The 23,440-nt window shown below is 36.0% G+C and overlaps 1 protein-coding gene across 1 annotated transcript; it reads right to left on the bottom strand.

The window, feature by feature from the left end:
* Nucleotides 1–714: 714 nt before the first annotated feature.
* On the bottom strand, nucleotides 715–22,991 carry LOC109060340 (carboxypeptidase D-like). The gene is made up of 22 exons (XM_042739549.1): nucleotides 22,242–22,991; nucleotides 20,818–21,065; nucleotides 16,426–16,568; nucleotides 16,153–16,322; nucleotides 10,113–10,501; nucleotides 9,837–10,028; nucleotides 8,716–8,883; nucleotides 8,528–8,637; nucleotides 8,326–8,431; nucleotides 7,986–8,128; nucleotides 7,737–7,906; nucleotides 6,938–7,240; nucleotide 6,903; nucleotides 6,073–6,267; nucleotides 5,368–5,503; nucleotides 5,107–5,253; nucleotides 4,914–5,009; nucleotides 4,661–4,725; nucleotides 3,667–3,798; nucleotides 3,389–3,574; nucleotides 2,787–2,889; nucleotides 715–2,659 (listed from the first exon to the last, which is right to left on the bottom strand). The coding sequence occupies exons 1-22, from the start codon at nucleotides 22,874–22,876 to the stop codon at nucleotides 2,433–2,435; spliced, it is 4,065 nt and encodes a 1,354-aa protein (XP_042595483.1). The 5' UTR covers nucleotides 22,877–22,991; the 3' UTR covers nucleotides 715–2,432.
* Nucleotides 22,992–23,440: the final 449 nt, after the last annotated feature.

The raw sequence follows: 23,440 nt of genomic DNA, 5'->3' as shown, positions 1-23,440 counted from the left end.
ACACACACACACACATCAATATGCCTTAGTGTCAGTTTACATTTTCATTAAAAAAAAAAATACAAAATATAATTTTTTTTATATACATGTGCAAACATAACATTTTCATATATAATACATTATTAGGATCTTTAAGGATCAACTGGGATTTTAAAAATACTCATTCCTGCTGTAGATTATTTGGTCGTATTATATGAAAGTCGAAAAGAAAGTCGTGACATTTGTCAAGTATGGTAACCCATACTCGAAATTGGTGCTCTGCATTTAACCCATCCAAGTGCACACACACAGCAGTGAGAAGTGAACACACACCCGGAGCAGTAGGCAACTATATCCAGCGCCCGGGGAGCAACTGGGGGTTCAGTGACTTGCTCAAGGGCACTTCAGCCATGGGTATTGAGGGTGGAAGAGAGCGCTGTTCATTCACTCCCTCCCACCTACAATTCCTGCCAGCACCGAGACTCGAACCTGCAACCTTCTGGTTACAAGTCCAAATCTCTAACTGTTAGGCCACAGCTGCCCCATTATATCCGTATTATTTAGTTCCCATTTTCCTCCTTATATATCTATATATATATATATATATATATATATAGACAGACAGACAGACAGACAGACAGACAGACAGACAGACAGATATAGACAGTTAGAAACTGCCTAACACCCATCAAAAATACCGTAAAAAAAATCATATTAAAGAACACTCTTCAAATATTCAGAACAAAGTTTCATTTTTATTTACATCTCACTACACACAATTCCTTTAATACACATAAAACAGGTTTATTTGTGCAGTTCTTTCACTCTTGAGAGAAATTGCACTTGTGTAATTTACATATAGTTGGCAACAAGTCGATATGTACAATCATTGTAGTATAAAAAGAAAAAAATGTAACATCAGCACAAACATAGAAAAGTTACATATTTGTTCAAACACACCCAGAAATTTACATTCAAGCATGACAATCAACATCAAGCCAAATTAAATTCAAATTTAGTTGGTAATAGGATCAATGACTAAATAAATCATAGAAACAGAATTTTCCCACTTACTAACATCAGACTTGTATGAACGGACTGGCACAGAAAGATATGAATTAGGGTGTGAAATATGAAATAGAGTGTTTGTTGCTTTTCTCTTTTAAAAGCATGAACAATGCCCCACCAGTCTTCATCTTCTATATCCAAATCGTATATGTAACTTTTAGAGGGTAGAATGATTCAGAAAATGATTCACTGATTCATAACAGTGACAGAGTAAAGCTGCCTGCTCACAGTAAGAAGTAATTGCAGGTGTTCTGCTGGTTTCAGATTGCTCAATGTGTCACACAATCAAAGCCTCATCCTGTCATGGAGGAAACATACTGCGGTGCTTTAATGCATTTGAACATTTTCTATATACTGTATGTATGTTTTTAAATGATCACCAATGTTTTAAAGGTTTTTTGGAAGAGAAGATGTAGGATGCAGATACTGATCAGACAATGATGCCTAAATATACACTATATGTTTTTAATTAGTTTCCTGAATTGTAAATAACAGGTCAACGACATTGACATTGAAGTTGACAGCACTGTTTTTTCTGATCTTTTTGGGATACCTGAGAGCCGGTGAGCAAAATCAATGTTTCACTGGATGGATGTATAAATAAATATATATATATTTTTAAAATTAACAAAATGGACAACATTTTCATGAGTGCACATTAAGACAAAAGAATCCAGACAGACTGACTAAACACTAAGATGTCCGTGTGAAGTTATTATTGTTTCACCATATCCCTGAATGTCAAAAAAACAGGAGAAATGGGAAGGCAGTGAATGAGCATGTTTGTCTGCTATGTATCTAATGTGTCACCTTGCTTAATGTAAATATCTACATTTGAGATTGGATGGGTAACTCTGTAAAATGTGAAATATTTGGGCCATTATGTTGGCTATATGACTACAAATAACAAGAAACACAGCAGTGTGTTTTTCATAAACTTAATTCTGAATTGAATTGAATCAACTTAAACTCAAAGCCAATAAGCAGACCAGGTTCTCAGATGAATTGATTCCTGACTTTGATCCGGGCTCACAGAAAAAGGGGATTAAAAATTCCATTTACTCTAAAAATCATCATCCTCACAACAGCAGCGACCATGCAACCTCTAATCTAACAAGGCACAGTGTTTCATAATCCTGTTGAGATGGATTCTAGCTGTTCGGTTTCCTTTAGATAACTAAGCAGGCTGGTTGAGAGCAGTGGTTAGTTGCATACGCTACGGTGCAAAACGCTTGCCGGATTTCAACAGGGCATTAAAGTGCATCCCACGGTGGTTCTCAGGTTTCAATAGAGTGGACAATACCGCTGCTGGCCGTTGAGCGCCCTCTACTGGCCCTGCAGGCTGTGCGGACAGACTCAGGGGGAGGAGAGGGAGCAGTCAAGTCTCAAAGTTTGTTGGTGTAAAGTGTATCCTCGTCACTTTCGCTCTCATCTTGAAATTCGTGGCTCAGGAGAGACTTTTTGGAGCCCATAGACATGAGGTGGATCTCATCGTCATAGTCGTCCTGGTGCTGTCGTAGCCGATGAAATCCGTCTTTTTGTCTGTTTGACTTGGCTGAGCAGACGCACCAGATGATAAAGGCTGTCACAACCAAGGCTGTCATTGCAGCAGCTAGGGATCAAATAATGAAAAAAGATCAGCCATTGAATATTTGCATATTAATCTAGCATTTAACAAAATGGTTTGTAAGAACTGCAAACACCATCAGTAGAGTACTTTAGAGATTTGATCTGCCTACCTGCGCTGGCCACAACTAATTCTCTTGGAAGGCCAAATATATCATTCTCCATGTCAAATTCAATGATAACGGAACTTGCTGCTTCAAACGGTGACACAGACACCTGAAAAGAGTAACAGGAACAGTGAGGAAAAAAAACATAGATAGATCTCACTTAATTACTAATTTAAAATAAAATAAAATGTATAATATATTAGACAATTAAATTATCTTTCAAATAAACTATATTTATTATTATACTGTATTATACAATATTACACTTTGAATTAAACGCAATATTCTGTATTATATATAGTATATAGAAAAACAAGATAAATGGATTGTATATTATCTTCATTATTATTCTGCATTGTATATTATTGGACAGTTTGATTAAACAAAATATTCTGTATTAAAATAAATCAAAACAAAAACAAACCTAACAAAAAACAAACCAAAAACAAGCAAACAAACAAAATCAAATCAAACCAAAAACAAACAAAAAAACAAACCTAAACAAAGAAACCCAAACAAACAAAAAAAAAACCCACCAAACCAAAAACAAAAAAACAAAAACAAAAAAAAAAACAACCAAAAAAACCCCAAAGAACAACAACACTCACCTTCTGGGACTGTTGCTGGTAGCCGTCAGCCACCGCTTCAATGTTGTGTAAACCAGGGGCCAGAAGTGCATGAAAATAACCTCCCTCACTGGTGAAGACTCGAACACCACCGTTTAATACTATTATAGCACCCACAATGGGCTTACCGTTCTTATCCCTGACCACTCCACGAATCCCTTTGTGCACCTAGCACAGAGGAAACAGCTTCAGCAAAGGAAGAGCTGAGATGCAGTGGAGTGTGATAAACTAAAAGGCAGAGAGGAGGACAACGTACTGACCTCAACCAGCATGCTCAGAAGAGACTTCCTGTTCTCACCCCATAGCGTGGGCAGCATTTCAGCTGGTGGGAACAGGCAGCAGCTGGTGTAGACAGTGATCTCGGGACAGTGACCAAAGTCCACACTGAAGTCCTACAACATGGAGAGGAAGCAATCAGAGAGAAATTAAAATCAGAAATTATTAGGAGGAATTAAGATTTTATAAATTATTGTGAATTAGTTGGCCGGGGCCGAAAATGGGCTTCAGGTCTGTTCTGATTGCAGAGAGCAGTTAAAAAACCATGCCAAATACAAAAGAAAAAAAAAAGAAAAAAATTAGAATAGCAAAACACTTTCCATATGATTTAATGTTTTGACATTCAAAGCTGTGTGTCCAATCCAACTTTATGGTATTTTTTGCAAAAATTCATCAGTCACTTGGTAGAAGCTTGCTAAATTAGACCGAAACCAACACAGTCAGATTTCAAGATATGTACTTATTTCAAAAGTGTGGGGTCAATAAGATTTTTTTTAAAGAAATAAGTGTTTTTTAGCGAGGACATACTAAATTGATAAAAAAGTGAAAATAAAGACATTTATAATGTTACAAATGTTTCTATTTCAAATAAATGCTGTTCTTTTGATCAATTTTTTGTCCATTAAAAAATGTGCCTGTTTACCACAAAAATATTAAGCAGCACAAACGTTTTCAACATTGATAATAAAATTTTTTTTATTGAGCTTCAAATCAGCATATTAGAATGATTTCTGAAAGATCATGTGACACTGAAGACTGGAGCAATGGCTGCTGAAAATGCAGCTTTGCCATCACAGAAACAAAATGTATTTTAAATATATTAAAATAGAAAACCGCTATTTAAAAGTATAATAATATTTCACAATATTACAGTTTTTACTGCATTTTTTTAATTGAACAAATGCATCTTTATGTAAGAGATTTCTTTAAAAAAAAAAAAAAAAAAAAAGTGTTAAATCTTAACAGTATGTAATCTACCTTCATGCTGCCCATGTGACTGTGCCATTCAGCTGCTCGAAGCACACCATTAGGGATGGTGCCCACTGGAGGGAGACAGTGAGAAAGAGAAATCATTTATAACATCAACCTAAAAATGGTTCCTCTAAGAATAAATTAAACAGAGCAGAAGCTGTTTGATTTTAAAATGTTACATGCTGAGACTTTTCCTATTACTGAAAAGGTAACCTGTTGTTTTAAAAACTTGAAGTATGAATGGAAGAAATCAGCATACTCTGGCTGTTTGGGCATGCAGCATCACCCGAATGCATTTTGGGATGGTGGTTGGCATACACGGAAGCCAAATATCTCAGCGTATCGGCATTTTCCACTGAAATTGAGAAACAAGGAACAAAAAAACAAAACAAATCAAGACACCAATACAATAAATGGTAATTTTCTAAAGCAGAGGATGAATCAAAACATACCAGATTGCACTGGTTTGTCATATGGGTAGGTGACCAAAACGGAGCCTCCATCCAGAGCCACAGAGAGAGTGAAGCCTCTTTCCTGTATCAGATCCATAACGGCACGTGTCTCTGGCTGAGGTTCTGCAGCACGCTGAGATGCATTACCTACAGGACGACACATACTGGAAATGGTCAGCCATCCTGTGTAGACTAAGCATTGGAATGCTGCCATTGACACACGTTAGTGAAATGTGAGATAAAATCTGAACTCAATCCCACCGAAGAAGTCATTGTCAAGGTCTTTGCCGTGCACATTGGTCTTGCCAGCAGTAGAGGTGCAGTCTTTCTCTTTTGCTAGCTCTCGCCCATCTGGATTGATGCTGGGCAGGATAACAATTCTGGTCTCATTGATGAGCTAAAGACAGGAGAAAGACACCATGTGAGAAACATTTTTGAGCGTTCTGGCTGCATTTAAAGCAATTTCCTGCGGCAATCAAAGAAACCAATGCTGTTGATATACACCAGAAATTATTTTTGACTTGTTTGTAAAAGAAAATAATTAAGATATTTATAATAGACTACTTAAATGCATAAAAATGCCAGTTGTCTCTATATTGGTCAACAATATATCTGTATAACACGATATTTTAAAACTTTTTATAATCAAAGCTCTGCAGTGGTTTTATTTTGGGATCAAAACATATGATGCAATGCAATACAATGACTGAGAGATGAACAAATAATGCTCATCAAAAGTCTGATGGATCATATTTGATATTCACAAATAAACACAATAATCAAGTGAATCTGAGTTGCTTTAGTCTATTAAGTGTTTATCTTGAAAAATTACTAACAATACAAGTTATCTGTGGGTTTACTTTATAAAAATCAGCAAAGATTTCTCAGCAAAAAGACACGTGTACCATGACCTGATCATACTGTAACCATCATGGGCGTCACTTTTGCACAAGAAAATCAACTCACCCTTGTGATGGCTGTATTCTTTCCGTAGTTAATACAGAGACTGGCAGCAAACTCCAGAAGTAGCTCTGTACCCACAGGGGCGTTACCATGAATACCTGCCACAAACCGGATCTTGGGCTCAGACGGTTCTTGGACTTTAGGGTTGTTGGAGATCTCCAGGGCCCAGATAGTTCTGAACTCCACACTCTGACCAAGCTTCAATAGGGGAGCAAAATAAATATCATGTTACTGCATTAGTCATGCTGCTTAATATTTTGTGGGCACCATAATACATTTTTTTTTTCAGGATTTTTGGTGAAAGTTCAAAAGTGCACCATTTATTTGAAATCGTTTTTTTTTTTTTACAATATAAAAGTCTTTACTTCACTTTTGATCAATTTATACATCCTTGCTGAATCAACATACTAATTTCTTAAATAAGAAAAAAAAAATTCTTAATCTTGAATCTGAACAGGGCTGCATTTCCTTCTCTGGTAATTTAAACGTGGTGTCTTTAAACTTTGTTCAGCATAAGCTATTATTTCCAAAAATAACTTGTGGGACTAAGCTACAGCAAGACAAATAATACAGTTCACACAGTAACTTCATTGTGTACTGAATGCAGAGGTATTAATCTCTGTCATTCCCAAAGATACTTTGCCCTCCGGGGTTTGCGGCCACAGAAACACATAGGATTTGGTTCAGGCTTGTCTGCAGAGATCAGATAAATCGACTCATACTTTTGTTCATTTTAACATTGTTCTCTGAGGGAAAGGCATGGCACACGTGTGATTATAACATCTCTCCAGAGAACTTCTGTGTTTAAAGCCCCTTATGGTCAGTTTGCATACACTGAATCTGAAGTGAACTGAAGTGAGTGCTGTACCTTTGGAGTGAGGTAATCTCTGGGAAGTTCAGGGTGAGGCCACGCAGGAACTCTGAAACCTCACTGTAGCGTCGATAGCGGAAACTACTCTGGGTGGGAGTGTCCTTGATCAGCTTGTCCAGACCAGATTCTCCTGACAGCTGCTTGATGAGGCTCTGGAACTCCTTCACACTGGGATCCAGAACTGGGGTGGTGTCTTCTATCGTCTGCCCATTGGTATAACTGTGAATCCGGTTCAATGTGAAATTAACAATCTCCACTCCTTCCTTAGGCACGTTGACAAAGGTGCTAACTGAGGAGTAGCTGAAAAGATGGAAGAGAAAGTGTGAGTAATTTACAGTCTTATGCACAAAGAAAAATCTAAATAAATGTCCATGGTCCTGAATTACTCTTTAGGGTTGTTAAATAAAAAAAAATACAAATAAAAAAATGATATATAATTAAATAAAAATAAACAAATACACACACAGTATATATATATATATATATATGTGTGTGATTTATTATATAAATAAATATGGTTGCATTTATATATGACTTTTCTGTGTGTGTGTATGTATATAATACATACATATTTATATAATAAATTGTAAAATAAAATGCAAAAAATATATATATATATATATAATAATTACATAATGCTTGTTTATTTAAATTAACTTTATATCAACATATCCCTAAAAAATGTTGACCACAACTCATTTAATGGCCTCTGTGAGCTTCCGGATGTTTGGGAAAAAATCTTATTTTTGAAAATTAGTTTGGTGCCACTGTTAGTGCAGAAAATTCACAAAAATACCCTTGAGCAGAAGCAGTCAGATGGTATTTTCCTGGGACAAGTAAGCGCCAGTAGTCCCCTGCAACGTTGGATGTGATGGGGTGATTAATCGTGTCCACAGTGATTGTAGCATTGGGGATGCCAGATCCATCTTTGCTGTCGATTACCACTCCTTTTACTCCCCGGTGTACCTGAATGCCCCAAAACCATATTGTATACAGTATGTAGCAGGACAGATGTGAAAAAAGCCAGACAGCCAGACAATCTTACCTGATGGATGAACTTTAGAAGTGATCTGCGGTTTTGTTCCCAGTACTTCGGTAGATCTGCTGCTGGTGGGTATTTGTAACATCCCAGTTCAATGGTCACCTCAAAGCAGTTAGTGTTGATGTAGTTCCAGTCCTGCATCCCTCCTGAGGGAAAAGCACATAATGCACTTATATTAACTTCTTATTATAGTACTTTAACATTTTATACACTTTTTTGTCAGGATATTATTTTGTGATGACAATATTAACAAAATAAAAGTAAGCAGTTTGCAGGCATCTGTCGATTTAAAGTTTCCTTTTTTTATTTATTCATAATTTTTTTCCACGAACTTGGTGCTCACCGTGGACATTGTACCATTCAGCACCGTTGGTGATACCATCTTTAAAATATTCTTGGTACAAATTCATTCCCTTACAGGAGTGACCGTCATACATTTTAGAGTTTTCCTGAAAAAGAAAAACAGAGAATGTTTTACTGGCTATTGGTTTAGCTTTTAATGATTAAATATACTACTTCACCTGTGAGTACTTATACTAATTCACCTGTGAGTAAGCAAGAGCCACCATCCTGAAAACATCATCATCTGAGGACTTGCTGTATCTGCTTAGATTGTCCGGACTGTCGTCAAATGGATAATTCACCACCAAAGAGCCTGACAGAGATAGAGAGGTTATCTGTCTGTGTTTAGCATGCTCCCAATCAAACAGAGCTTTTATAGATAAGGACGTACCTCCATGAAGGTTGGCAGACAACACAAACGGGTAGCTTTTGGCCCAGTTCATAACAGCAAGGGTCTCTGGCTGTCTGGGATCCTTGACAAAGTTGAATCGGTCAGGAAAGTTTCGGTTCAGGTCATAGTTGTTAGTGTTGTTACGTCCCTGGACACCACTGGCATCTCCTGCACAAAAGACAGTGTTTTCCTTACATTAGATTCCCATAGTTATAATCTTGCTCCCACACAGACAGACAGAAAAAAATAAATAAATAAATAATGTATTCGTTTTATTATTGATGATAATACTACTAATAATACTAACTAATAATAAATATATATATATATTTTTATTATATTATTATTGTTTATTATTATTATTATTATTATTATTATCATCATCAGCATACTTCCATACTTCTGTTCCACACAGACTGAAAAATTAAATAATAATAATAATAATAATAATAATAATAATAATAATAATTAAAATCAATATTGATATTAATTTAAAAATGTACTGTTATATTATTATTGACATTAATAAAATATAGTATTATTTTTGCATTTTTATTATTATTATTAATAATAATAATAATAATAATAATAGATGTTGGAATTATGTTCTTGTATTTTTAACACTGCTCCAACACAGACAGAAAAAGAATGTATTATAATTATTATTATCATTATTATTGTTACTATAATAATAATAGGATTACTGTGAATACTTATTTTAATAATAATATATTATTAATAGATAATACTGCTCCCATGCAATAATTATGTCAGAATTATAATAAATACATTTATGACTATTATTATTATGGTAGCAACATTACATATAATATTTTAAAGAAATAATAATAATAATAATAATAATAATAATAATAATAATAATAATAATAATAATAATAATAATAATAAATGTATTATTATATAACATATATTCCAAACATTCAATATAGTTCGAGGCTGGCTATTTCTGTCACGCGTGATATTATAATATTAGTAAAAAATGGAATGCTGAACGAAGAGAGATGCATTGAACAGCAAGTTATACCACAATAGAGAATAGTAATATCATAATACATAAAATGTGTATGATGAGCTGTTTTTCAGAGTTGGCGAGGCCATACCCTCCTGGGACACTTCATATCCATCTGGGTTCATTGAAGGCATGATGTGGATCCGTGTGGAGTTGATGAGCTGGGTGATCTCAGGGTCAGTGCCATAGTTGCGACAAAGGTACTCGATGAGGTTGAGGAGCAGTTCCCGACCAACCACCTCGTTGCCGTGCATGTTACCAATATACTTAAACTCCGGTTCACCTGGTGAGGAACGACAGGATTAGTTCACTTTAAAAAATGTTTGACTTTTAAAGATGTAGGATCTTTACACATGGTGGGAAGTACCAAACTCGTGGACACCAGGATTGTCGGAGATCTCCATGACCCACAGGGAACGTTCCTGCACAGACTTGCCGATAGAATACAGCCGTGTGATGGAGCTGTACTCAGAGCTGAACTTCTGCAGGAACAGCTTCATGTCGTTGTAGTGGTGATGGCGGAAGTCCTGAGGCTGGACTGTAACCCTGGAGTCCTTCTCTTTATCTGCTGCTTCCCTGACACCGGTGCTGCTGCTGCTGCTGTCTGTGCTGGCTCTGTTCACAGAGGTTTCAGTCGGGGACTCTGAGATCGAGGGGGCGGTTGGATTCTCATCATTCTCAGCTTCAAGGGTGATGTTCAGAACAGCTGCTTTTCCCTCAGCCACTTCCACTCCAGCCACGGACATGGGAATGTAGCTGCATGAATGCAAAGATCGACATGAAACACATAGAAGGAAAACTTAAACGTGAAACATAAGTCTCAGGGCATACAGTATGGGTATTGACTGAGTATTGATACAGATTTTCTCATTTGATTCATATTCACCAGCACTTGATTCAATTCTTTTGGGTATATTTCAGTTATAATGTCCACTGTGCTTACACATAAAAGACATTCTCTTTCTGTTTGCGCTGAATGTTTTTGATTCACTAAAAAAGAATCATTAGGATCATCTCTTTGTGAATCTGACTACTTTGGCCATGGCATATGTTTTTGATTCCCTAAAAAGGACTGGTTCATAAGAGTCATTTGTTCATGAATTATACTAGACTGGTCACACTGTATGTTTTGGATTCACTAAAAAAATGAATCAGCTCATAGGAATCTTTTTGTGAATCTGACCACATTGGTCATGCTACACATTTTTTATTCACTAAAAAGAACCCGTTCGTTAGAGTCATTTGTTCATAAATCAGACTATAGTGGTTGTGCTGTATGTTTTTCAATCACCAAAATTAAAGAGTTTAGAAGAGTTTCTTCATGAATCTAATTACACTAGTCATGCTGTATGTTTTTTGATACACTTAAAAAAAAAAAAAAAAAAAAAAAAAAGATTCAGCTCACAGGAGTCATTTATTTGTGAATCTGACTACATTGGTCATTGTATGTTTTTGATTTACTAAAAAAATAATTGGTTCATAAAAGTCATTTGTTTGTAAATATGACGGTACATGGGTCATACTGTATGTTTTATTTACCTAAAAAAATAGAATCAGTTCATAAGAGTAATTTGTTTGTGAATCTGGCTACATTGGTGATGTTATATGTTTATGATTCACTAAAAAAGAATCAGCTCATAGGAGTCATTCTTTTGTGAATCTGACTACATTGGTAACGCTGTATGTTTCTGATTTACTAAAAAAAGAATTGGATCAAAAGAGTCATTTGTTTGTAAATCTGGCTACATTGGTGATGTTGTATGTTAATGATTTACTAAAAAGAATCATCTCATAAGAGTCATGACTACAGTTAACACTACAGACTACACTTGTTTTCCAGTATGGTTTTGATTTACTAAAAAAAGAAAAGGCTCATAAGAGTCATGTGATTGTGAATCTGAGTACACTGGTCATGTTCTTAATTCACTAAAAAGAACCAGTTCATAAGAGTCATTTGTTTGTGAACTGGACTATACTGGTTGCAACATAATCAATATAATTATTATATAACATTATTATTATTATTATTAGGGCCCGAGCCAATGGGCGCAGGGCCCTCTTGTTTTTCTAAGGATTATTATTATTATTATTTTTTTTATTTTTCTTTCGACTAAACGGGGCTTTTTGGGGGCCTTAAAGTGCTCAAAAACTCTTGAAAATTGGCACACACATTGGAATCTGCGGTCATTAGGACGCCGCAGAGACTTGGCCCCCGGCGTGGCACAGGGACTCTACGGCGCCCCCTGGAACACAGTCAGAAATCTTGAACCATAGCTCACACAAACTTGCAAGTATTTATATGAAACTCTGTACACTTATAGATCTCATTGAGCCGAACAACTTTTGCACTCTACGTCATAGGCTCCGCCCAACAGGAAGTCAGCTATTCAGGGTTGTTTAAAAAGTGCATGCTCTGGAATTTGATATACTCCTCTGAGGATTTCCACCCATTCGCCACAAAACTCGGTGAACATGATCTCAAGACATTGGGGATGAAAAATTGCCAGGGGATTTTTGATATCTCGAACGGTTTGCTCGTGGCGAGGCGTTGAAAATAGGGCGAGAAATGAGAAACAGGAAGTCCCTAATAACATCCACATATTTTAATCAAACTTCAGGGGTTTGTTCGTTGTATGATGCCGATCGCATAGATATCACTATTAGGAGCCAAAGTTATAGCGCCACCAACTGGCAGCAGGAAATGTGTCATTTTCAAAATGCTTTGAATTCAGCATCTTATTTTTACTCGATTTGCTTCAAACTTCATCAGAATAATGACAAAACACGGACAATGTAAATATGTTGTGGGGATATTGATATCTAATATCGTGTTGCCATGGCAACATGTCAATCTTGAATATTCTGTTCTGGTGATTTTTAGGCAGATAACATGCTCAGAATAACATGAAACACAAAACATATATCAGAATTAATGATAGATATACAATGGCAAAAGATCATAATAGGGCGTGGAGGGGGAACTCTATAGCGCCACCTTTTGTCAAAAGTGGGGGGCTTAGTTTTAGCTACAGACACCAAACTCAGTACATAAATTGTTCTTATCAAGACGGACAACTTTCTAATTCACAGTTATCAGCTACGACCAACAGGAAGTCTGCTATTTTGGTTTAAATGTGGATTTTTGGAAAAATATTGCTATGAATTAATGCATACTCCTCAGAGGAAAATTACACTATACACACCAAACTTTTTCTATATGATGCCAAAACACTGAGGAACTTAAATTGCGATTGGATTTTGGATAGCTTGAACGGTTTTGCCGTGGTGATTTTTTGAAATAACAGTAAAAAGGGAAACATTAATTGTCTTGTATTTTTAAATTGCAGCTTGCAAACACTTCAAACCCATTTTTCATACATAGAACAAGTCATTCTGAGGAAAGATGCATAGTTTCACGATTTTACAACACTGTATGGATAAAAGAAAATTAAAAAAAACTGTCAGACATCTGATCTCACTCTCTAAGGCCACTCTCTCTCTGTGTGAGAGAAGGGAGGGGTTTGGTGACTGAGTGTGTGTGCTGTTGGTGACTGACTAAGTGACTGACTTTGTTGTTGGTGACTGAGTGTGTGAAGGGAGGGGGGTGGGGGTGCTTGAGGGCCTGCCTGCCTGACAGAGAGAGAGAGAGAGAGAGAGTTAACATCTCTTTAATCACCAGAAGAAAAAAAAAAAAAAAAAAAAATCAGTAATTGTGTGTTGTTGTTTTTTATTTTTTCATCATTACAGCTTAAGAAATCTCTTAGGCCTTATCCTTTTCTGTCAGTTTTGGGGCCAAAAAAAAAAAAAAAAAAAAACCTAGTACAATTTGTAGGGCTCAGACAACATTATTTTACATAATTAGGTTAAGAATTATGTTAATTGCAACATAAAAAGATTTTTTAAAAATACATACACATGGATATATATTTATATTATTCTGTAAATAATTTTAAACTTATCTGGTACTGACCTATGACAGACATTCTGTGACATGACATTTACACAATCTCATGGATGTAACAGTAAAACAGTTCAGCTCACAGATGAAGACTAAGCTGTAATGCAGGCAATAATGTTTTACAAGTGCTTATAGATCAATAAAATCGTTAAAAAAAATTTTTCGCCGAGTGCATAATAATAATAATTAGTCACATTGATATTCTGGTGATATTTTTTTCCAAGCACATTTTACCAATTCCAAATCACATCAATCTTAATAAATACTATACATTTGTTATTTAATAATTTATGAGTGATATATAATTGTCCTTGAAGACTGTGAAAAACTCCTTATATTCAGGAGTGTTGAATTATTAGGCATGTTTTTTTGCCATCCATTGGTCATAGAGCTCATTGTAGCGGTTGCTCAGGTGTTGAAATAGATTTGTTATACATTATACAGGTTCACACGTACTCCATCTGCAGTGCGTATGTAGTATGTGTATGCGGTACAGAAGCAGCAGCGAGAGCGCGTTATTGTAACGTGAAAGAACATTAAAATAATGCGCGAGTGCGAATCTATCCGCTCACAAAACCAGACACGCGTGCTCAGATACATGCTCTAGCCCGGAGAGAATGCGCGCACTTTAAACGTGCTTCCTCTCGCTGTGTCATGTGAATTCACAACTCTCTCTGTGCTCATGCGCTAGATATTCATTCTTTTCGCACCTTTTTATTTCTAACCTTTTCTGTTCACATCTTTTACCGTGTGCAGTGTGAACGCTCTGATCCATTAACATGGGCTCGGAAAAAAATACGCATAACAGACAGAGCTTGTAAACCTGGCCTTACGTAGGCATATGCCCTGTCTGTCCTGTTCTCACGCTCCATTTAGGCGCCCTTCATTCTGAGTGGTTCAGATAGCAACACCAAACGTGCAGTGTGTAATACCAATCATGGCCACCACCAGGTGGAGCTATAGGATTACTTTTAAATAATTGTTGTTGAAACGTGTATAGAGCATTTAAATCATTTATAAAAATCTTTCAAAAAAATATGTATTCTTAAAAGCTAATGAATTTTACTGGTAATATAGTTTTATATAATCATTTCACAAATGTTTATAGATCATTAAAATGATTTTTAACAATGGTTATAGACCATGAAAACTGTTGTCAACAATTTATAATAAGCTCTTTTTGGTTTACATTAGTTAATGCAATAACTAACATGAACTAACAATGAACAATCTATTTTTCAGATCTTTTATTAATCTTTTTTTATGTTAGTTAATCCTATCATTTTAAATATTAATATTCATGTTATTTCACAGTACATAAACTAATCTTAAAATAAAACTGTAAATAAAAAAAATAGTAGTAAATAATGTATTAAAATATTTGTAACTAAGCTTTAATTAACATTAATACATATAATTTTATGTTAAATAATATAGTATTTAACATTAGTACAAGCTAAGTATGAACAAAATATTTTTACTGCATTTGTTTGTGTTAGTAATATTTAGTTAGTAAATTAATATGTTAAATCATGGTATAGTAACTGATGTACATTAACTATAAATTTTTATTAATAATGTAGTAATCCATTTTGAACATAATATTAACTAAGATCCATAAATGCTATATAAATGATGTACTTGTTAACTTATATAATGTTAAAAACTAAATCCTTATTGAAAAGTGTTACAATAATAAGAATAAGAATAATAATTTATTTGTGTGTGGGTGTGTGTGTAAGTGAGTGTGTGAGAAAGACAGATAGAGAGACTCACATTAATAAATGCCATACAGTTGTTGTTAATGTAATTTAATATAATTAATGTTAATAACTGAAACCTTATTGGAAGTGTTACTCAAGTTTTATATATTGTGTTGTGTGTCTCTTGATGGTTTGGATTAACCCTTTCATTGCTGTATCCCTTAAATCCAAACTGCTAAATTAAGTGTGCCCAATCCTGTTCCTGGCGATCGACTGTCCTGAAAAGTTCAGCTCCAACTCTAATCGGTCTTACCTACCTTTAATTACCTTAAAATAACCTTTAATCAAGCAATCCTGAAGACGTTAATTAGTTGCTTCAGGTGTGTTTGAGTAGGGTTGGAACTAAACTTTGCAGGACAGTCGATCGCCATTAACAGGGTTGGACACCCCTGTGCTAGAGGGTTACTGTGTATGTGCCCGCTGGGCACTGTTTTCCTGATGCCACCGGGGTGGCGTTTGCACTGATGGCTTGGGCCCGCCATCGCTGCTTGCAGCTATATTTATTATTATTATTATTATTATTATGTAACGGGCAGTGCTGTACAAATACATTTTCACACAGCCACTTAAAAATATCAATATTTTTACCTGGCCCTAACCATATAATGAACGAAAACCAAAGGATTGTCCTCAGAATGTAGAATCTGCACATACAGTTTTCCCTCATAAATATGTACCATACGTACCCTGGGGCTAACACTGTGATGTTGTAGGTGCCGGGCAGCAGTAGGCGATAGTAGTCACCAAAGCGTGAAGTGCTCACATTGTGGTTAATGCCCGCAACCATTATCACAGCATCTGCGAGAGGAGCATCATTCCTGGCTGCTCTGACAAAGCCACGCACACCGATATGAATCTGAACACACACACACACAACAACACGGAAACACTGACATTCTTCAAGGGCTCATTAACTCTTATGTCAAGCATGTCATTGCTTGCACATCAAGTTCTACTACCTTCTCCATGTAGGCCAGCAAGGCCTCCCGATTGTTGTCCCATTCTGTTTTGAGTTGAGTTGAGGGTGGGTACTTGCAGCAGCTGAGCTCCATCGTGATTTCCAAACAGCCCCCCTTCAGGTAATTGAAATCCTGCATACCCCCTGCATGGAAAGCAAGGACAAACTGTGTACCAAAGGCATGGGATAAATTGACATAATGGGGTTGTCACGGCTTAAACTGTAAGTGTCTAGAAACACGAGGAACATGATAATACAAAGAGTCTTTCAAAAGGTGTGACTTCAAGAATGTTTGACCAGTTGCTTATGTTATGGGGGTAGGAAACAGTCCATGCAAGCTAACCTACTTTTAGATCTTTTAAAAATAACTCTAACCCATTTTAAGACTGATTTCAGAATACAAAGAGCTGACAGATATGGGTTAGGACACGCATTGGTCATGTCGGTCTAAGAACACGCTGTAATCCCGCTTTTAATAACACTCTCTCAGATGCCAAGCCTGTGTGTGCTGAAACACTTACAGAAACCCTTCAAACAAACGTCTTTAGCAATATATACTTTAGCTGGAAAAGAAACCAGTCGGGCTAATGCTGCCATGTTCTTTCCCATTCAAAAGGCTGAGGCTGGTAAGATTTTTTGAAAGATATTATACTCTTGTGCTCACTAATGCTGCATTTATTTGATCAAAAATACTGTGTTTAAAATAAATAATAAAAATAAATAAAAGTATTGATTTCTTAAAAAAAAAGAAAAAAAGAAAAAAGAAATCTTTCTGACCACAAACTTTTGAATGCTAGTGTACATTAGTTCTTAATGTAACCTTATAACTATTTAATGCAGATACAGTTTCATCTACCAAACCATCAAAATTTAATCAAATTGGCTGAAAGCTAGGGGTGGGCGCTATACCGATATGAAAGTGACTACCGGTATTATGTTGTTCCACGATATGGATTTTGTGATACCGTGGATACCGTTACATATTCATAAATTCAGATTTTGCATTTATATAGTTTTGTTCAATTTGGTAAGCTTTGCAAATTTTAACACAAATGACAATAAAGAGTCGAGGCTGAACGTTTTTGTCCTCTTCTGTGTGCAACGCCGTACTACACAGGCATTAGTAATCAAACACAGAGCATCGTAACAGACCAAATAATAGAGCACAAATCGCCTACCGTTACTCCAGTAGTCTCAAACTGAGGGATAGTGTGCAGTCAGCAGATTATTTTGCTAAAGAAACCTTTGCAGGGTGCTCAAGACTACACTGCATAACTGTCCCGCTTATCATGCGGCTACTTGCCTGATAAGTAAATAACTGAACGCAAAATATTAATTAGACATATTTTAATTACCTCAACATGACTCGCAGTACCCGCTTGAGCGCTGCGTTATCAGTTGTAGAAGTTGTGGTTGTATCAATAACAGACGTGATTAATGAATCAGAGTTATATTGAGTTAAATAACTCTGACACAATGGACCATTTCAAATATTCATAAGACAATCTTAAAAAAAATATTTTTCAAGCAGCACAACCGTTTACAACATTGATAATAATCAGAAATGGTTACTGAGCAGCAAATCATATTAGAATGATTTCTGAAGAAGACTGGAGTAATGATGCTGAAAATTCAGCTTTGATCACAGGAATACAGTAGCCTATTTCCAGTCATGCGAATTTAGATGACAGACCAAAATGGCCAAAATTGCTTTCAAAGCTTATCTTTCTTTCTTTAGCTTAATCAACTTAAAACTGTATTTTAAGATTAGTTGGCCCTGCTACTTCATGCAGTCTAGAGCAAAAGGACCTTTGCTAACAAGGCGAATGACTGTTTTAACTGAAAGCTTTTTAGGTCAGATGTCTCTGCCCCATGTTTCCTGTCTCGCCATAATATGTGACACTGTATTCTAGCAGTCTAGCATGTGTTTAAAGAAGGTGTCAGAAGGCCAGTTCCTCTGTTTGTCAGCACATCCTTAATAACAGTTATTCAGACTTTCTCAACAGTTACACAGAAAACAAACATATGTGATTAGTCCCAGAAGAAACATCCTGTTTTAGCACATGATCTTTGTATTTGGTTACGTAAAAGAAAAGGATAATGTTAAACTTCCTTATTAAAATGTATGCAGTGTTGTAATAAACTGACAGAACTATCCTTCAATCTGGGCTACTGACCAGCCAAAACAGACTGTAGAAAGCAAATCAGTGTTGCCAGGGTCCTATGCTTGAAGTGTATTATCTTCCCTGGTTTAACCCTGGGAACACAAAAATGACTCCCTAGATAGACCTGGAATTGTCATTAAATGATTGAATATTAACTTTAAACATGCAACTGGTGGTCTGTAGATTTCAAACTGTGTTGGTTACAGTCTCAGAGACAGGATTCAGGTCACTGAACAGGCTTTGAGGCCTGAAAACAATACAAAAAGAATGAAACTTTACAAGGAAGAAACTTGCTCTATCTGCTCACATAACTCTTATGCAGTTTTGTCATTGTTAATTTAAACTGAAACTATTAAAACAGTTTTTGTTCATTGAAACAAAGTTAAAATTAAATGAAATGGTTTAATAATAACTTTATAATATTAGAAGAAACTTTAGAATTGAAATTTAAACAAAATATTATATTAAATTTGAAACATGCAAAATAAAAATAAAGAGTCTTGCCAATGAACTGAAATACAATAAGTTTCGGTCGAATCACTAAAACAGAAATAAAAAAATATTAATATAAATAAGAAAAATTACAAAAGACAAATACATACAGTGTTTCCCACAGCCTTACACTCTATTTGTGGCGGCACTACCCCGCCCCCATATATACATATATATGCAAATTCATTTTCTGCCAGCAGGAGGCGCTTTAAGAGTGGGAGAGATACAGGATTCTCCGGTAACGGCTGCGAAGCAGCGCTGAGCTCACAAACGCTGCCTTATCAAGCATTACATGCAAAATGAAATGAAAATGAAATCGAAAATTTTCTAAATACAGTCGGTTTCCTTCTAAAATACAGTGATATAAAACACCCGCATTGGTTTTTGATTTTGAAACGTGCAGTGCTCATGTTTATTCAATGAAGTCAAAGCCTTTTGGAAAATCTATTTGTGGCGGTCAGTTTTGATATTGTGGCGGCCCGCCACAAATAAATCAATGTGTGGGAAACCCTGACATATACATATGTATATGTATTTGTCTTTTGTAATATATATACACACACATTACACATATATATGAATAAATACTATAATGACATAATCATCACTAAAGTAACACTGCTCTTATTATCTACATGTCAAAGACACCAGTTAAATGTTATAAGGTCAACACACATCATAAAACAAACAACTAAAGATCAGGTGATATTTGCATGGGAATTTTGCACTGAATGGAATTCCACATGTAAAAGGGCGTCATATTTAATGTTGGGAATGATTATGTCATAATTTCTGGCAGTTTTGAAGGTCACCGCCACCACATGTTCACTTTTGGTCCTTGGAGCATCAGTGCTCAACATTCAGGAGAGATTAGGCGTTCACACAGGAGGTTCTCGTTTTGTAAACAGAAACAAACAATATGCTACAGCTTCAGAAAAGCTATAAAAATCATACCCAAATGCAAGAAGTGTGATTTATTCACAATGAGACTGGTTGAGCAAGTCATAAGGTACATGATGAATCTGACCTGCAAGCTTCAAGGCACATTGTGGATCAGATTTCTGCTGTTTGACGGTGATGGCTGAGAATACGGACTTCAGAGACTGAGGTTACAAACTGCTAAGGAAAGTAATCAGAGAACACCAGAACAGTAAGCTTACAGTCCAGGTGTTAGATTACTTGAAAGACTATTGCCTTTCAAACTAGTACAGTTTGAGAACATAATTAAACAATATTAATTAAACATATTGAACATTCCCAAAAAAAACCAAAGCAATCTCATTTCCAGCATTCTTCAATTTTAAATTTTCTTAAAATATAATGTGGCTACTATTAATATCAATATTTGCTGTACATTTATGTAACTCATGATCATCCCTCCCAGTAGGAAATCTGTGTAGGAATGTCCTGAGTAAAGAAGGATGTGGGAGGAGCCAAAAAACGGTTCCACTGAACTGATCTCACACTACGAGAAACAACCCCCTGCTTGTGCTTTCCAAGGAGCAGGAAACAGAAAAGAAATCATTCAAACCAGCCATTTTTCAAGACCACTGAAGTAAAGTTAATCACTCATAAAGCTCATACAACAAGCACATCTTCATCTCTATGGAAACAAAAAGCCCTTATGATAATTTGCATGATCGCTAGAAACTCAGCGGGTGAAATTTGGATAAACAGAACAGAGGAAAAGGGGGAGATTTAAAGACCGGTGAAGGGATTAAATGTTGCCAACGAACCTGCCACATCATACCACTTTGCTCCATTTGTGATGCCGTCCTCGAAGGTCTCATTTATGTCTTCCTCACACTTCGGCTGCCCGGTTTTCATAACAGGGTTATTCTCTGCGTAAACCCGGGCCAAGTATCTGAAGAGAGCATCATCGGGGGATCTGCTATAGGTGCCCTCGTTATCATGGGCCGCAGAGTCATCAAAAGGATAACTGGCCACCACGGTCCCACCATGCAGATTCCCCGAGAGCACAAATCTGGAACAGAGAATCAGAAACATCAGAAATGTTATAATTAACCCATCTTTTCAAGATTTTATTAGACATTGCACTTACAGAGGTAATAATAAGATGAAAGAACAAGGAAAAATTATGGTAGAGCTGAATTAAAAAAAAAAAAAAGTTGCATTTAGCAAAAATTTTATTATTATTTAAATAGAGGTAGAGCTGGATTAGAAACATTAATATTAATGAAAATCTTCATAATTTCCATGATTTTCAGTTGTTTGTGATATTTATTAACTAGATTATTTTATTATGTTATATTTTATATCTAATATATTCTATTATATATAATATTAGATTATTACATTGATTATTTTTGTTCCTTTGTTTGCTTGTATTTTGTGTAAACTCTATGAAATCTTAATCCAGTAATGACAAACAGCTGGAAAAGTCGAGGAAATTATTACAATCTTCATGAATATACATTTTTCTCATTCTAATTTTGTAAGAAGAAGAAGAAAAAGAACAATGGTAACACTTTATTTTAAGGTGTCCTTGTTACATGGTACATGTACTCACTATAATAACAACAACAATAAATTATGCATTATTACATCCAAGTAACCCTAAACCAAACCCTAATCCTAACCGTATAGTAAGTACATTTAGTTCATTAATATTACTCCGTACTTAAATGTATAATTACACTGTACCAAGGACACCTTAAAATAAAGTGTAACCTAATAATCATAAAAGCTTATGATTGATATTATTACAGTAACACTTTACAATATCGTTTCACTTGTTAACATTAGTTAACATTAACAATGAAAAATACTTCTAAAGCATTTATTACTACATTAATCTGTTTCCAATCAAAAGTTGTATTTGTAAATATGAACTAACAATGAATAGTTGTATTTTTATCACTACAGTTAACAAATGTTTTAGTAATGTTATCAGTTATTGCACAGTTTCGTCATTATAATTTCAGAAAAAAAGAATATTGTAGAGATAAATGAAAAAAAGTATATTGATTAAGACTTTTTTCATGACTTGTACAGGCAAAATTCCCATATTCTTAAAAGCTGTGTTAGTAGCTGTGTTTTGGAACAGGGTGGCAGGGTCCTAGCTGGTTTAATATTGTTAATAGCTATATTTTCTGGAAGGTCTGTCAGAAAGTCAGGTTCGGTTTGTGAAGGCTCTTACTTGTTCTCCAGGATCCACCTCATGACAGCGGTGACTTCAGGCATGTCTTCTGCATTCTCGTCTATCTCTTCAAACTGGTCTGGGAAACTTCTATTGAGGTCGACGTTTCTAGCATTATTCCGACCCTCGTCTTTGCCCATACAGTCCCCCTCCTTAGCCTTCTCAAACCCATCAGGGTTCATGGTCGGCATGATATAAATATCTGTGGTGTCGAGCAGCTCTGTGACCCGCGGCTCCTCTCCGTACTTCTCCAGCAGATGCTCCAGCAGGTAGATCAGAACCTGCCGGGACACGGTCTCGTCCCCGTGCATGTTGCCCACGTACTTGAATTTGGGTTTTCCTGGTCCATCAGCAGCGGGGTCCCTGGTGACTCTCATCACCCAAAGCTCCCTGTTTTCAACGGATCTACCGATGCTGGTCAGATTTGCGATGTTTGCGTGCTTCTGGGCGAGACTTCTGAGAAGGTCAGTAAGTTGGTCGTAATTGTAGTATCTGCTGTAAGTCTCTGGCTCCAGCTCTCTCTGCTCGTCTACAGGAACTGAGCTGATGGAGCTGATAAACACAACAAGCAGAGATAAAACCAAGAGCGAGAGTTTATGCGATGAACACAGACGGCTTCCCCTCTGTCCCGACATGTTTCCGAAGGCACCTTGACATACACATGAAATCCTAAAATGTGTCCGCCTGGAGTCAGGTCCTTTCTTTAGCCTGACGTCGGGGTATTTTTGGTAGGAACTTCCTGCTAACGCTTTAACAAGGGTGGAGTTTCTATGACAGCCGGAATTGTTTCAAAATAAAAGTCATGACTACACATTTCTATCATTCTGCTGTAAATAAGAGCATAATGGTGTCTGTATTTTAACCACTAAAACGAGTTGCTGTTTTTTGGAAAATGGTATTTGGTTTTATTGATGACGGTCTATCCAGTGAAACTAATTACCAGCTTTATATGATTGTGGAGTTATGGCTGTAAATTAAGGGCAACAACTGAACAACAGATTTTTTTTGCATGGGCCTCTTTACACCTCCACATTTAATTAATAATAACAAGTTTAAAAAAGAGCAGCTTTGTCATCTTTATAGCAGTAGTAGATAGGAATATACTGGCAATTGGGTGACCAGTGTTGGGTAATAGATTTCTTCTGGTTCAGCTACTGTAATGACAAAGTTTTGTTTTCAGCACTAGGATGGTCCAAAGA

Source organism: Cyprinus carpio, chromosome B15, assembly GCF_018340385.1.
Source record: "Cyprinus carpio isolate SPL01 chromosome B15, ASM1834038v1, whole genome shotgun sequence".
Lineage (NCBI taxonomy): Eukaryota > Metazoa > Chordata > Actinopteri > Cypriniformes > Cyprinidae > Cyprinus > Cyprinus carpio.
This window is presented reverse-complemented; position numbering and strand designations above follow the sequence as displayed.